The sequence below is a fragment of the Suillus discolor genome, assembly GCF_016758755.1.
Source record: "Suillus discolor strain FC423 chromosome Unknown F5147scaffold_48, whole genome shotgun sequence".
NCBI classification, from domain to species: Eukaryota; Fungi; Basidiomycota; class Agaricomycetes; order Boletales; family Suillaceae; genus Suillus; species Suillus discolor.
The window spans coordinates 164,581-178,084 of NW_024541295.1; the positions used below are offsets into that span (position 1 = coordinate 164,581).

Genomic DNA, 13,504 nt, shown 5'->3' on the forward strand with positions numbered 1-13,504 from the left:
CAGTGGCCAAAGCTCCCCTCCGGCCAGCCGAGGTGTTTTGAACGCGTTGGGAAGCATATCCATTCTCTTCTACATCTGGTGGTACTAATCTATCGTGCGATGACTCCCCTCGTGAACCATGGCTGTTTGGAAAGGTCGCAGGAGTCAGCGATGATATAGACTGGGGAATGAAGCGGGAAGCCTGTCGCTGGACAAGATGTCTGTCTTGGGCACTCCAGGGCGCCTCATCGGCAAGCACATATGGATCGTTGGGACGTATTATGTGTGCGTGTAATGTTTGTGGGAGCGAACTTGATAACTTATCGTCATCTCTGTCATCCATACCTCTCTCCTCGCAATCTAAGCAGAACGTGAACTTGCGAGGGAAGCGTTGGTGCAACAGTATTGCAGGGGTTGCTTCTTTCAGCAGCGCTCGGATTGTTGAGAAATGACAATGTTACTGAGAGCCATTAGCGAGATATGCTCTGATGGCGAAAGCGTTGAGCACGCGAAGGGAAGACGAGCACAGAAACGAAAAAAAAATCCGCTGGAATAAGTTTACATCCGCTATGGCATGGCTCAGATTTTTTGAGGCGGAATGGCGGAACAACTGGATCCACATCCAGATAATGCAGATACTCCAAAAAACCCCGTACCAGAGTCTAAATTCATGGAAAATTTTGTTCTCCCCCCCTTTGGATACTCGTGATATACGCTGACTTGATCAGTGTCAGAAGGTGTCAGATCGCCAACACACCGCCAAGGAATCTTCAATGGGCTCGTATGCCGCGTCCAACTCCGGAGTCAAACATACAAGTTTGACTGACCATTATTGTCGGGAGCTTACAATTGACCCTAACTCTATGATTTTTCAGTATCGAGGGGATGACAAAAGTGAAACATGATCGGCGAGGAGGATGAGCCTTTCCATATTTGTATAAAACGGACCTGCTTACCGGTAGGCTACAAAGTCTAATATCACGATAGTACTATGTATTCGAGGTGGTCCTATGCACTACTTGCACTCCCACAAAATTACACGGTCGTGAACCATCTCATCATGATCAGTTCACGCGAATTGCGCTGACTCGGACTCACCGATTCAGAATTCAAATACCGTGGTCCGTGGAGACGGTCGAAAAAAAAATTATGACAAGCGCATGCATGGTTTCTCCATGGAACTTATGGCTCAGGACCTAGTAAAAAAAAACATCCGAGACATAGCAGTACTGCATGCACGTCTCGATTGGAATCATCGCTCTTGCTGCTGAAAAGTGCGGCATGTTAACATAGTTACGGCACAGTCTATCTCTGTAAGCTGCCAAATCGGGGGGTCGATATATTTTTTTGTTTCGACTTTGTCCGAGTCGAGTTGTCGTGCTATTATAGCAGATCGAAACCATGCATTCGAGACTCTCGGTTAGCAGGGGCCTTGCGAGGCAAACAAGATCACTGTGGTCGTCTCCTGCAAGATGCGAAGACAAGCCCATCATGAACCGCTATAGCAGGACTGTCACGCAACCTAAAGACCAAGGTGCAAGCCAAGTGAGTCATTTGAACCGGGCGAGGAATGTTGGAGAAGCTGATATTCGTAGGCCATGCTGTACGCTACTGAAGGTGTCAAAGATCAGGAGGACTTTCAAAAGGCCATGGTCGGTGTCGCTAGTGTATGGTGAGTGTTGAGGCAACCAAATTCTTCTGCGGCTATTCCATTGACTATGGTTGGTCAAGGTATGAGGGCAACCCGTAAGGAAGAACGTATGCAATAAGTGTATCTTTGCCTGAGGTGCTTTCAGATGCAACCGACACTTGCTTGGCTTGGGGCAGGAAATCAAGGGTTCCTTGGTCGAGTCTGGCCTAATTGGCTACCAGTTCGGCACAGTTGGTGTTAGCGATGGGATTAGCATGGGCACTGCTGGAATGTCATACTCTCTGCAGTCGCGCGACCTCATCGCAGATCAAGTAGAGACAGCTGCTGGCGGACACTGGTTGGATGGAATGGTTGTGGTACCGGGATGTGACAAGAATATGCCGGGTGTGCTGATGGCTCGTGAGTGAGGTACTTGTTTAAATCCACCATACGCACTGACATGTTATCATACTTGTATAGTCGGACGACTCAACCGTCCGGGTCTCATGGTGTATGGAGGCACAATTCGCGCGGGTTCATGTGCGGGTCAACCTCAGCTAGATCTTGTTTCTGCATTCGAGGCGTACGGAAAATACCTACAAAATGGCAAAACGCCAGAAGCAGAAGCTGCCAGGTATGATACAGTGCGACATTCATGTCCTGGCCCAGGTGCTTGTGGAGGCGTTAGTACCACTGTACCCAATCCAGCGATAGTTTATTCACATATTGGCAGATGTACACGGCAAACACCATGGCCAGTGCGGCTGAGGCCCTTGGAATGACTCTTCCTGGTTCATCGTCGTATCCAGCCGAATCTCAAGAAAAACACGATGAATGCAAGACCATTGGTCCCGCCATGCGAAATCTCATCGAGAAAAACATTCTTCCCCGCGACATCATGACGCGCTCGGCATTCGAGAATGCTATGGTCTGCCATACTTTTTTTTCAATTTCTACAGCCACTCATACTGAGTTTCAGGTTCTCATCATGATCCTAGGAGGTTCGACGAATGCCGTCCTGCACCTTATTGCTATGGCACACGCCGTAGGCCTCAAGCTTACCATTGATGATTTCGCACGAGTGTCTGAGTCAACACCCTTCCTCGCCGACATCAAACCAAGCGGCAAGTATGTCATGGAGGACATCTACAAAATCGGGGGCATACCCAGTCAGTGATTAACTACCATGGTGATTTTCCCGTTTACAATTTTTTTTTCAACTACAGAGATACTTTATTTCTTGATGAAAAATAATTTCATTGACGGCAATAACATGACGGTCACTGGCGCTACTATAGGCGAGAACCTAGAGCGTTGGGTACATAAACACGGGGAACTCTCTGCTAGTCAGGACGTAATCCGCCCCCTCGATAAGCCCATTAAAGCTACCGGACACATCAGGTTCGTCATTACCATCTCTCAATAGCTCTTTTCTCAAATGACCCTAGAATTTTGCGTGGTAATTTGGCCCCTGGAGGTGCTGTTGCCAAGATTACCGGTAAGGAAGGTCTTGGATTTACCGGAAAAGCTCGCACCTTCGACTCAGAAGAGGCCTTTGTCTCCGCCGTTGAGTCTGGCTCAATTAAAAAGGGCGAGAAAACAGTTGTCGTCATGCGCTACCTCGGCCCTAAGGGTGGCCCTGGTGAGTGAATAGTATTCTTGACCCGAGCGATTATATTGACACTCGGACTATCCAGGTATGCGTGAGATGCTGAAGCCCACTAGCTTGATTATGGGCGCTGGTCTAGGTCAGGACGTCGCGTGCCTCACAGACGGGCGATTTAGCGGAGGGTTTGTACTATTTCCATTCACGATGATTTGTATACTGATGGGATATCTATTAGATCTCATGGATTTTGCATAGGTCACGTCGTCCCTGAGGCACAGGTCGGTGGACCTATTGCGCTTGTGGAGGATGGTGACATCATTTCTGTCGACGCTGTGGCAAACACCATGGAATTGCATATTTCCTCTGAGGAGATGGAACGCCGTCGGAAAGCTTGGGTTGCCCCACCAATCAAGGTTACCCAAGGAACCCTCTACAAGTATGTTAAAATGGTCGAAGACGCTAGCCATGGGTGTATCACGGATGGTTAAGAACAGTTATATACTGTCATATTCTATACCTAGCATTCAATGAAAATAACATAAATTTATCGAAGATATCCAAGGGGCCTTTAGTGTCATCGCGAGCTTTTTGTTTTGCGCTTCTTCTCTGCCTTGGGCATTTTAGTTTTCCGTTTCTCACGTGCTTCGGTTTTGACGGCCTTTTTGCGTTCCTGGGTGAAAATCAGCAATGTTTAATTTCTGATGGAGCGAATGCTTGCCTTCTTGGCCTCCCGATCTTCGTGCCTGTGGCCCCTAGGTTTACGAGGGTCAAAACTATTCTTCTCACCCCCCTCAGCTGCCTCAGGCTCTTCACTCCCTTCTTCCTCGCTGTCGCTCGTGTATTCTTCATCAACGAGGTCCACATCCTCCTCGCCCTTGAAGCGTACATGTGGCCTGACCTCACCTTCCGGACTCACACCAGAGGTGGGATACGTCAAACCTATAGTTTCTGCGTAGATCAGATTTTTCCTATCACCCTTCGTCAAAACCTCCACGTCCCGTTCAGCGTCATATACCTCGTTCAGCGTGCGGGGGATGTATGATTGACGGAAAATATTGTCTTCATGAGTAGCTGATGTGTTCGATGAGGAGGTGATCTTGTTATTGCTTCCATCCACAGATGAGGAGCTTTGATGTTCTTCATCGGCTTTTGTCAGCCAGTGCTTCAAAGCAGATCCCTCGTCCTGCCCCTCCTCGACTACGTGCACTCTTGTGATGAAATCGAAGCAACGCCTCAAACCCAGGCACTTTACCCCAAACCTCTCGAAAAAGTCCTCGATGTTCTTGATATCACTTCTCAGGAAGTCGAACGCGCTAGGGTGATCGTGTTCTACGGATTGTGAGACGTCGATAATGCAAAGATGTCCACCGTGAAAGAGAATGTTGTATTCAGAAAGATCGGCGTGGACAAGTTTGCAAATGTGATACATCTTCCGGACATTGAGAATGAGCTCTTCGTACAATGCTGGGTATAATTCGGAGGGGATATCGGCGTCCTTTAAGCGAGGGGATGCCCTGGCGTCCAAATGACGGATGAGCGATGAAAGAGACTTCAGCGTGAAAATATTACCAGCCCTCCTCATCACCAAGAAAACCCATTACCAGGATATTTTCCCGAACCTCAATGGGCTCGGGGCACGGTATCCCGGCAGACACAAGTCTCTTGAGATTGCGCATTTCCTTCTCTGCCCACAGACGTACCATCTTGCGTGGATTGCGTCTACTATAGCCACGTCTGAAGCGGTACTCGCCTGTCACATAACGATCGCGGTCCTTGAACACAAGGATTGATGTCTTGTATATTTTGAGGGCAATATGCGTGGAGGTGGGGGTGAGAGCATGATACACATTCGCCTAAACATTCTCGAGCTTGTAGGCAATCATATCAAGATAAGCCAAGATGACCTCACCTCCTTTCCTGTACTGACACATCCATTTACTTCCTGGATGAGTTCTCGTCCGATCATCTTGAAAAGGATTATCCGAGTGCGGGGGTCAAGTACTTGCTCAGATGTGGCACGATCTGACTTGTCCTTCGCATTTGCATATGAACTAGGACCTTTTCTATTCACGCTAGCTCCCATGACGTACGGTTGATCAATTTTAGCAATGCGAGACGAGTACTTGGAGAGAACAGCCAGTTGATCGACAATTTTGTCTTTTGCACGCGTAGGAACCGCACTGCGTGGCTTATTTACCGCAGGAAGAGGTGCAACGACAGCTGCGTGATTAATGGAAGATGCGATTCCCTGTGCGTTGCCAGTGCGTACAGCGACATGCTGCCGAAGCCGGTTATATTGTTTGGTAAAATCTAGGATGATCATTGAACATCGGTGGTCGTATGGGTGAATACAACTCACCCCGCTCTGCAACCTCCCAATCTTCATCATCTGCTCTGACATCTTCAAAGTCATCTTCGTTAGCTCGTCTCCGTCATTATCTTCCAAACTTTCGTCAGACCATAGGAGAAGGTGTTCGTCGTCAATGAAGTATCCGCCTATGCGTGGATCTCGCTGGTCGTCCACGGCTAGGACAGCGGTCTCAGAAGGAGCATCGTCAAACTGCCCCTCCACGATGGCCTGAGTGGTTTGAAGCAGACATGCTGTGGTTTGAAGCAATCGATAATTTACTACTTCAATAAAGTTTAAGCAGGGCTGATAAGATATTAATAAAACGCACGTGACCCATCTGAGGAGTTCAATGTCGTGACCGGTAACCTCTTGCGCAGGCTACTCATTGAGTCATTCGTTACAAGTTGTCCCGGAGTCCTACTAGTCAAGTTCCACATCAAACTTTGGACATGGACGCTCTCCGACGAAGGAACCCATTCAAATACTCATCTGAACCCTCTGAATCCCATGACACATACATACTGGATGAACAAGGTGACGTAGGCAAACGTTTTCGTTCAGGTGTCAGGGATGTTAATTTCGTGATTGCAGAACAAAGCGAACTTATTGACAACATCAAGAGTCTGAATGCAGCATCGAATAACCAGAACCGCATTGCGTTACAGATTACGCTCGCGCTGTCTTTTTTACTGTGAGCAACAATATGACTGCAGTTGCAGTGATACAGGTCCGACGTATATTATTTTACCAGGCATATAATCTATATCTCCTCTGACTACAACAGTCCATTAGTCGTTATCTTTCCACCAGCTGGTAGACCGGAGTCACCACTCTATCTAAGTCCTGTCTTGACACTCCTCGCGATCATCCTCCATGCAAACGCTGCTCTGCTCGCTCGCTCCCGGGATTTGGTTCTTGCTAAACGGCGAATAACGCCTCTTCCTTATAGCGTCGCGTTTGGGCTATCAACGGTTTCTCCTGCAATTTCAGTCCTGAGCGGGAAAATGTGGCAGACCACAGCATGGTGGTGTACCGCCGCTTTTTTGACCTGGATCGTACGTGCATCAAATAAGTGGATTGTGCAGGAGCAACAAAGCATATCTGAGCTCGAAAGAATGAAGTATATATCTGCTGGGGCGTAGATAACGCAAGTATGCTTGATAACACTGGTTGCCTCTTTGTCCTCTAACTGACCATCAGTTTCGCCAGCCTCGATGTGCCTGTGCACCATGTTTCTAGACGTCGTTGATCGATATCGATCATCCGAGGTTCTATTACATGAGCTGGACTATCTAGTAAGGTGAGTACAAAAACCTTGTTTGGATTACATCCTGAATGAAGTTCAGATACTATATGACCTGTAGTCGGTACAATATTACTTGGGGCTAGTTTGACGATGTAATATGCTTTGCTGCAACTGCAGCCCTTGACGTTACCTCAATGACCTCGAGCTGATTCGATCCATGATACTATGTAGATAAAAATCGGTAAATCGCACTTCTTGAAGAGTGAAAAAAACCTACAAAATAAATTCTGTCCGCATCAATCCATATCCTTTCAAAACCACGATATCCGAATGTTCTGTCTTGGTCCAACATAACCTCGACGTATGGCAGGGATGTTGTTAAGCTCTGCGCCAACTTGAAGCTCTCCCCCGTCCGTGACTCTGTGATTTCTATCGTAGATGGCTCTTTCACGACTCGTCCTAGACCTTGTCGACGCTCAACAGCTAACGGGCTGAAATCCATCACACACAATCTATACTTTTGGGGGTAATGCCAGATGCCAGTCGTGTCATCTGCAGGAAATGCCAACAAGACTCGATTTCCACCAACGGAAATATTGTAACGGCTCGGTGTCTGGAATACACGAGCATTCAAAGGGCCCCAGTTTTTCCACGATATTGCTTCTAGTATTCCCTCAAACAATTCGAGATCGAAGAAAATCGTGGTGGAAATGATGAATATGAGACTCGGAGAGAATGTGACAATTGATAATAGCTGATGTTCAGGGTCCAAAGCCCACATTGTTTGTTGAGCTAGTTTCTGGGGTTGCGAGGTATGTGCAATATCATCCATTGAGTATATGCACTGTATTCTCGTCAGTGATACAGGCAACAAGAAGCAAGCCAGTAACTGCGGCGCCTTGGACGTGTCCTCGATTAAATAGAGCTTTATGTCATCACTGAAAATAAGCAACCTGTCGTTTCCGAGGAAGCAAAAGTCAATTGCTTCCTCACACGCTGGGTTTATTGTGGCACTGAGGATGCTCTAAATCAAGTGTCAACAAGTCTTTCAACTATTTCAGACCAAAGCTCACGTTGGACGTTGCTGAGCGCTGCCAGTCCCAAATCTGCAACCCCCATAACCTCTCGTCAAAGAATTCATAAGTGATCTGTCGGGAGTGCCACAGAGCGATATGTCTTCCGAAACACTTGAGTTTTAATTTCCCCAAGTCTGTTGAAGTGCGATTACCACTCGGGATTCCAGGCAGTTCTGACCGAAATAATGTACGTCCAATGGCTTGAGGGTGGATACCTCCCCCATCCAGGGTCCCGAGGTCAATATAGATCCTCTCGTCATCCCACTGGAAATCATCATCGACAGTGGCATACACGACAGCAATTAGATTTTGCGCTGGGTCCATGAGCACGTCGAAGCCGTATGCATTGGGATCTGAACGTAACGACATCGGAGACCCAATACGCTCGATTGTGTATTGGGAAGGTTTCGGTAGTATTGGAAAAATTGTGGTCGAGTCATGATGTCGCTCCCACAGGCAAAGGTGGCCATTGACAACCCACATTTTGTTATGGAGTGGTATGGAGACTGTTTTGAAAGAGTGGATATCAAAGCTGAACCATGCGTGGGCGTTATCTCTCAGGAGTTGTAGGCGCTTTGAAATAGAAGTGCGATTGTCAGAAGTGTGAGGGACAGGGAGGAGATGTTGACCGCCGAGCTCAACAATGTACTGAAGCTCGGAGCACGATGTGTACGCCTGGCGAAGGGCCTTGCATACCTGCAAGACACCTGTCAGTCATGGTATCAATGACAACATCGATTAGCTCACGGATGTACATCGAAGAATATCTCGATAAGGAAGAAAACTCAGTATATGAGACTGGAGTTCTTCAGCAAGAGACTGGAGCTGGGCTGTGGGCTTCGTTTCCTGTTGTAACATCATTAGAACAATTTGAAGCTGAGCCGATCAGTCTCCGAGGCCCTGCACTACATGATAGGGCCCAAACACTTCCCCACAAACACAACGTCCACAGAAGGCTAGTGGCGATTCAGAAGTCGATGTCGAGGTCTTTTTTAGAGAACAAACGACTAGCCCATGACGAATTATTCGCGCAGAGGATGCTGCGAAAGGTTCGGCCTGGAAAACTAGAACAGTTTTCAACCGATTTATGTCTGATCGCTCATGGCATCCGGTAAGACTTGGTAGTCGCAAAACATATGGGTTGACATGATCATGATGGGCTCTGCAGTTCTGCTTGCTTAGTGGACACGTTCACTGTGCAGGACCCCGTTAGCTTGTTTTCCCATGTGCTGGCTGGCTTGCGGTCGAAGGTACGTTTTGATCACCGGGCATTCACTGCAGCACGATTTATTGAAGGCGGATGAACCAGAATGCAACTTTTGCTGACGTTGTCCATTGGTACGATCCTTCGTCACTTCAATCGTTCATCGTAAACTCTCGCATACTGCGAGCCTTCGCTCGAACATTGTTGGAGGACAATACGGCGGTCACATACGTTCTCCTTGATACGTCCCCTACACTGGTGAGTACTATGTAGACAACGTAAAACACCTTAACCTCTCAATGCTTCCTGGTAGCTGAATAGCACGCCAACGACAGTGCTGGACGTTATATGCGCCATGAATGCAGACATGCTAGAATCTCAAGCCAATGTCTCATTTTCCTTCGTCGATGGTTTGACACAGGACAATCTTGTTCCTCTGGCTGCAACTTTGATCGGTTATCCAGTCGCATATGTTCCTATCTCGGCCAATCAGACCTCATTTCTGAGCGGACAACCTTTGGACGTTTATGAAGCAATGATTGTCCCAGCGACGTCATGTACATCTTCCTCACCAAGCTCTAATCAGTCGCATACTCTACTCAAGTTCTCCTGCCCGTGTCTACTTGCGGAGACGAACCCTGAATTATTTTCGGAACGCATTACAAAACGCCTCCAATCACAGTTTCGACAAAGCCTTTCTTCCATTGGGTCGTCGCTCTTGGTTCATCATCACGTAGAGGTTATGGACCGTGTCGCGCTTTAAATATCTCTCCGATGATGATGCAAAGATATGTAATCCAAATTAATCGACATCGACATTAACAATCTTGATGTCTTCAAATGGCTTGTCCATCTTATTCGTCTTCACGTTTTCGATATTATGAATGACCTCCAATCCAGAGATAGCGCGACCGAAAATCGTGTGCTTCTTGTCTAACCATGGAGTGGCTGTAGTGGTAATGAAGAACTGCGAGCCGTTTGTGTTGGGACCTGCGTTTGCCATGCTGATGGTATACGGGCTGTAATGTAGTCAATCAACCATGAAATCTTGACTGAGACAAGCGCCAAATAATTACCGGTCATGTTTCAAATCTGGGGAGAACTCATCTTCAAACTCCCTGTCCCAAATTGACGTCCCCCCTGTGCCATCGCCCAATGGGTCCCCAGTCTGGATCATGAACTTCGGAATGACCCGGTGGAAAATGACACCCTCGAAATAGCCGTTCCGTGCGTGGCCCACAAAGTTCTCCACAGCCTTTGGAGATTGTTGGGGAAATAGGCGCATATGTATGTCGCCCATGGAAGTGTGAATCACTGCAGATGAAGCCAAAGGCGATGGTCCTGATTTGGTAAGGGCAGTCGCAGAGGCAATGGACTGTTCTTCACGCGTCGGTCGCTCATTAAAGACATCTCTGTCGTGTATTTTGCTGTCTCTGTGATACAGATATGAAGACGTAGCAAGGACAACTGATAACGTGCTTACTCTGGTTCGGACCGGGTAAAAAGATAAAAACGCTGGCGTTTATACCCTGTGCAAAAGAGGGTCGGGTCTCGAATACCCTTGTTGGCAAGCATGGGATTTGCAGATGCTGTCATCGCCTATAAAAGTTGCTTGTCAGTATTCCTCAATCATGAATAGGTGCATACAGGTGCTAGCCCTTTTTTTGCAGGCGCTCCCTGGTACAATGCAAGGTTCATCCATCGAACTGATTCATCCTTTCCCTGTAGCCGCACAACACGGTTCGTCACCGTGTTGACCACTGAGAAACAGTAACATATCAGTTTTGAGTCTGCCAAACAGAAGTCACTTCCAACCTTTGATTCCGAGTAAGGTCGGATATAAGACAAATGCCCCGCTTTCGTCCCACACTACATTGGTCGACATTGCGGGAATTCGTCCGTCGGGGCCTGGCATCTCAAGCTCCCTTTCCACTGCCAGCCGCCTACCAAACTCCATGTCCTCTACGCGATGGATTGAGGTACTGGCCTGTTGCATTTCCTGGATTGCTGTCAACGATTCGTCGTACTTTCGAGTCAGTTTGCCTTTCAGGAAGGAAAATATGCGGATTTGACGATCCGGAAGAGAAAATGTAACAAAGGAAGAGGAATCGGGTGAAAGCGTTATGCAAGCAGGGATTGATTTTGTCTAGATAAAAGTCAGCGAATGCTACAAGATGGAAACTTTAACTTACCTTTTTGAACTCGTAGAGGTCCGTCGAAGACTTCAATGACCACATGCCAGGAAATTTTCGTGGTGGCTCGAAAGGCTCAAACGGTTGCCAGTACTCAACAAAACCGCTTTCATCACCAGAGATCACAGTATCATAGCGGTCGCTGTACTGAAGGAATGACCGTCACATCAGGCGCTTCTTCAAACAGGGTAGACTCACCGCCATCAAATGCACAGGGAAACGATGAAGTTTTTCGATTGTTAGTAGTGGGGAGTCATTACCGCGACCATCATAAAGCCGTATGGTACCCGTCCCTTGCTCCGAGCTATATACTTTGTTAGAAGCTAACCAGGAAATTGGACAAGATACTCACACAGCCAACAGGCCTTGTGCTTGCCCTCGTCTATGTACCCAACAACACGCATGAGGGGTAAATCCAAGCTTTATCATGTTTATCATGTCTGTTTACTAGTCAGCGCCAAGATAAATAAATGTGGGCCACTTGCGCACCGAAGTTGAGCACATCGAACACTTTTGCAGACCCATCTTCCGAGATACTGGCAAAAAGCTGTCCATCTGCACTTGATGATACTCCAGTTATGGGGCTCATGTGCGCACGGAAGTGTTTCACAAATTCGATGCCTTCGTCCTGCTTCTTCCAGAATTTTAGATGTCCGTCAACCGAAGTAGTAATGATAAAGTCCGTCCTGTTTCGAGATTGAGATACTCGCTCCATAGATATTCTCTTGAACTTACTTCGTGACAACAACGAAGCTCAGGGAGTCACGATGCATGTAGCTTTTATAGTACTGTTCTGCATCTGGGAGGTGGTCAAGGTACAGTTTCTCGTGAGGGACCACTAGCATTGAATTGTAAGTCAATGATTCATAGACTGATAATCGTACGACTCACCTCTGCGCTTCCTTTTGGATCCACCATTTGCGCCCGCAGGTAGAGGCATAGGACCAACATCATCATCGCTGTCGTCCTGATTTATGGCTGCGTCAGCAGCTGGCATGGGACCATCTTCACCATCCTGCAGACAATCTGTATCATCGTCCAAGTTCCTACCACGCTTTCCGAGCACGGTTGTATCCTGCTCTGTGTCAGACATGAAATTTAGTGACCGTAAGTAACCAGTGAGCGAGAATGAGAGTGTCCCCACGTGACTGTTCTCAATGTGGACGCGTTTGTTTGGATCCAAAGCCTTTGCCAAACAACCGCTACCTCACAAACCACGTCTCAATAACATGTCTGACAGCCCAGGCGACTTCCTCAACAGCGTTGAAGGGGAGATTGTTTTCTTCCGATCCGTAATGAAGGCTCGGCCCGTTGGCCTCCACAAGCATTTTCACGTATTAGCCATTCGCAATGCAATACATAATGAAACTGGTCGTGTACTACCCGTCGAGAGTATTTGGGCAAAGTTGAAAGTGTGTTATGATCTTGATGCACTAGAGACAGCGGTGAGCTGCACAGCGCTTCTAGTTCTGTCTTTACTTGTCTCAGTATGCGCCAGGAAATTGATGGTTTCGACACGCCAACCTCGAGCCAGAATTCAACACCACACCTCGTACGATCCCCTTCACCTTCCCAGAATCTCTCACAACATCCTTTCTTTCGAGATGAATATTCTCTTCCTAATGATGATGCTTTCAATAATATCATCTCAGAGCGTCGGCTACGTGCAACGGCCTCCCTTCCATCATCAACGCCTGCACCATCCCCGCGCCAGCCCAGTAAACCGAAAAAGACCAAGACCACGAAACGTAGTAAAAGCAAGGCGGATATGGCTGGTCTAGTAGGAGGCGATAGCGACAGCAGTGCCCTCACGCAGGAGAGTGGAGACGAGGGCGCTGGGATCACCCCTAGCGTCATCACAGGCACGGACGCAGGCACGGACTATGAAGAGGACAACCCGGACGTGCAAGAAACATCACCTGGTAAATTATTTTCGCTCCTGCCTTATTCTCGGCTGATGTATACAGGTCAATCAAAAGTGGGACGAGGGCGTGTCAAGCAGCTTGCTCGAGGAGGGGCGGTGGGACGAGCCAGGGCAGGGTCAGCGAGCAATGCCCGGGGAAGCAAGAAACGAAAGAAGTAGAATTTCATGTTCATTATCATATTTGCTTTTCATGCCTCTACCCGTCTGCTCTAACGATGACAGGCATACCCTTACCAGAGGTGCAATGTTGTATTCAATATTGTAAGTGCTGTTGCCAATACTAACGCCGACTTT

General features: G+C 47.7%; 8 protein-coding genes across 8 annotated transcripts; 4 read left to right on the forward strand and 4 right to left on the reverse strand.

The window, feature by feature from the left end:
• Nucleotides 1–1,303: 1,303 nt before the first annotated feature.
• On the forward strand, nucleotides 1,304–3,778 carry F5147DRAFT_616149 (dihydroxy-acid/6-phosphogluconate dehydratase). The gene is made up of 11 exons (XM_041432535.1): nucleotides 1,304–1,524; nucleotides 1,575–1,651; nucleotides 1,711–1,725; nucleotides 1,776–2,029; nucleotides 2,090–2,292; nucleotides 2,343–2,537; nucleotides 2,589–2,778; nucleotides 2,836–3,010; nucleotides 3,058–3,251; nucleotides 3,307–3,400; nucleotides 3,454–3,778. Exons 1-11 carry the CDS (start codon nucleotides 1,381–1,383, stop codon nucleotides 3,704–3,706), a joined length of 1,794 nt encoding a protein of 597 aa, XP_041290109.1. The 5' UTR covers nucleotides 1,304–1,380; the 3' UTR covers nucleotides 3,707–3,778.
• On the reverse strand, nucleotides 3,779–5,954 carry F5147DRAFT_754363 (RIO1-domain-containing protein; the record flags this gene model as incomplete). Its single annotated transcript, XM_041440286.1, has 7 exons — nucleotides 3,779–3,888; nucleotides 3,937–4,732; nucleotides 4,788–5,071; nucleotides 5,128–5,528; nucleotides 5,578–5,640; nucleotides 5,667–5,819; nucleotides 5,897–5,954. The coding sequence occupies 7 exons, from the start codon at nucleotides 5,952–5,954 to the stop codon at nucleotides 3,793–3,795; spliced, it is 1,851 nt and encodes a 616-aa protein (XP_041290110.1). The 3' UTR covers nucleotides 3,779–3,792.
• Nucleotides 5,955–5,961: 7 nt separating this feature from the next.
• On the forward strand, nucleotides 5,962–7,037 carry F5147DRAFT_293088 (uncharacterized protein). The gene is made up of 5 exons (XM_041429069.1): nucleotides 5,962–6,102; nucleotides 6,160–6,259; nucleotides 6,320–6,719; nucleotides 6,778–6,868; nucleotides 6,915–7,037. Exons 1-3 carry the CDS (start codon nucleotides 6,018–6,020, stop codon nucleotides 6,708–6,710), a joined length of 576 nt encoding a protein of 191 aa, XP_041290111.1. The 5' UTR covers nucleotides 5,962–6,017; the 3' UTR covers nucleotides 6,711–6,719; nucleotides 6,778–6,868; nucleotides 6,915–7,037.
• Nucleotides 6,954–7,646, reverse strand: F5147DRAFT_655086 (uncharacterized protein; the record flags this gene model as incomplete). Its single annotated transcript, XM_041433932.1, has 2 exons — nucleotides 6,954–7,037; nucleotides 7,092–7,646. 2 exons carry the CDS (start codon nucleotides 7,644–7,646, stop codon nucleotides 6,954–6,956), a joined length of 639 nt encoding a protein of 212 aa, XP_041290112.1.
• Nucleotides 7,647–7,866: 220 nt separating this feature from the next.
• Nucleotides 7,867–8,748, reverse strand: F5147DRAFT_655087 (uncharacterized protein; the record flags this gene model as incomplete). Its single annotated transcript, XM_041433933.1, has 2 exons — nucleotides 7,867–8,586; nucleotides 8,638–8,748. The coding sequence occupies 2 exons, from the start codon at nucleotides 8,746–8,748 to the stop codon at nucleotides 7,867–7,869; spliced, it is 831 nt and encodes a 276-aa protein (XP_041290113.1).
• Nucleotides 8,749–8,867: 119 nt separating this feature from the next.
• Nucleotides 8,868–9,857, forward strand: F5147DRAFT_776398 (uncharacterized protein; the record flags this gene model as incomplete). Its single annotated transcript, XM_041441850.1, has 4 exons — nucleotides 8,868–9,001; nucleotides 9,059–9,140; nucleotides 9,200–9,352; nucleotides 9,408–9,857. The coding sequence occupies 4 exons, from the start codon at nucleotides 8,868–8,870 to the stop codon at nucleotides 9,855–9,857; spliced, it is 819 nt and encodes a 272-aa protein (XP_041290114.1).
• Nucleotides 9,858–9,876: 19 nt separating this feature from the next.
• Nucleotides 9,877–12,441, reverse strand: F5147DRAFT_293080 (uncharacterized protein). The gene is made up of 11 exons (XM_041429068.1): nucleotides 12,178–12,441; nucleotides 12,022–12,124; nucleotides 11,776–11,972; nucleotides 11,639–11,726; nucleotides 11,485–11,590; nucleotides 11,287–11,433; nucleotides 10,910–11,240; nucleotides 10,742–10,854; nucleotides 10,578–10,693; nucleotides 10,171–10,527; nucleotides 9,877–10,113 (listed from the first exon to the last, which is right to left on the reverse strand). The coding sequence occupies exons 1-11, from the start codon at nucleotides 12,377–12,379 to the stop codon at nucleotides 9,897–9,899; spliced, it is 1,977 nt and encodes a 658-aa protein (XP_041290115.1). The 5' UTR covers nucleotides 12,380–12,441; the 3' UTR covers nucleotides 9,877–9,896.
• Nucleotides 12,442–12,480: 39 nt separating this feature from the next.
• F5147DRAFT_707821 (chromatin modification-related protein EAF7-domain-containing protein) lies at nucleotides 12,481–13,498 on the forward strand. Its single transcript, XM_041438093.1, has 3 exons — nucleotides 12,481–12,731; nucleotides 12,785–13,208; nucleotides 13,254–13,498. Exons 1-3 carry the CDS (start codon nucleotides 12,516–12,518, stop codon nucleotides 13,367–13,369), a joined length of 756 nt encoding a protein of 251 aa, XP_041290116.1. The 5' UTR covers nucleotides 12,481–12,515; the 3' UTR covers nucleotides 13,370–13,498.
• Nucleotides 13,499–13,504: the final 6 nt, after the last annotated feature.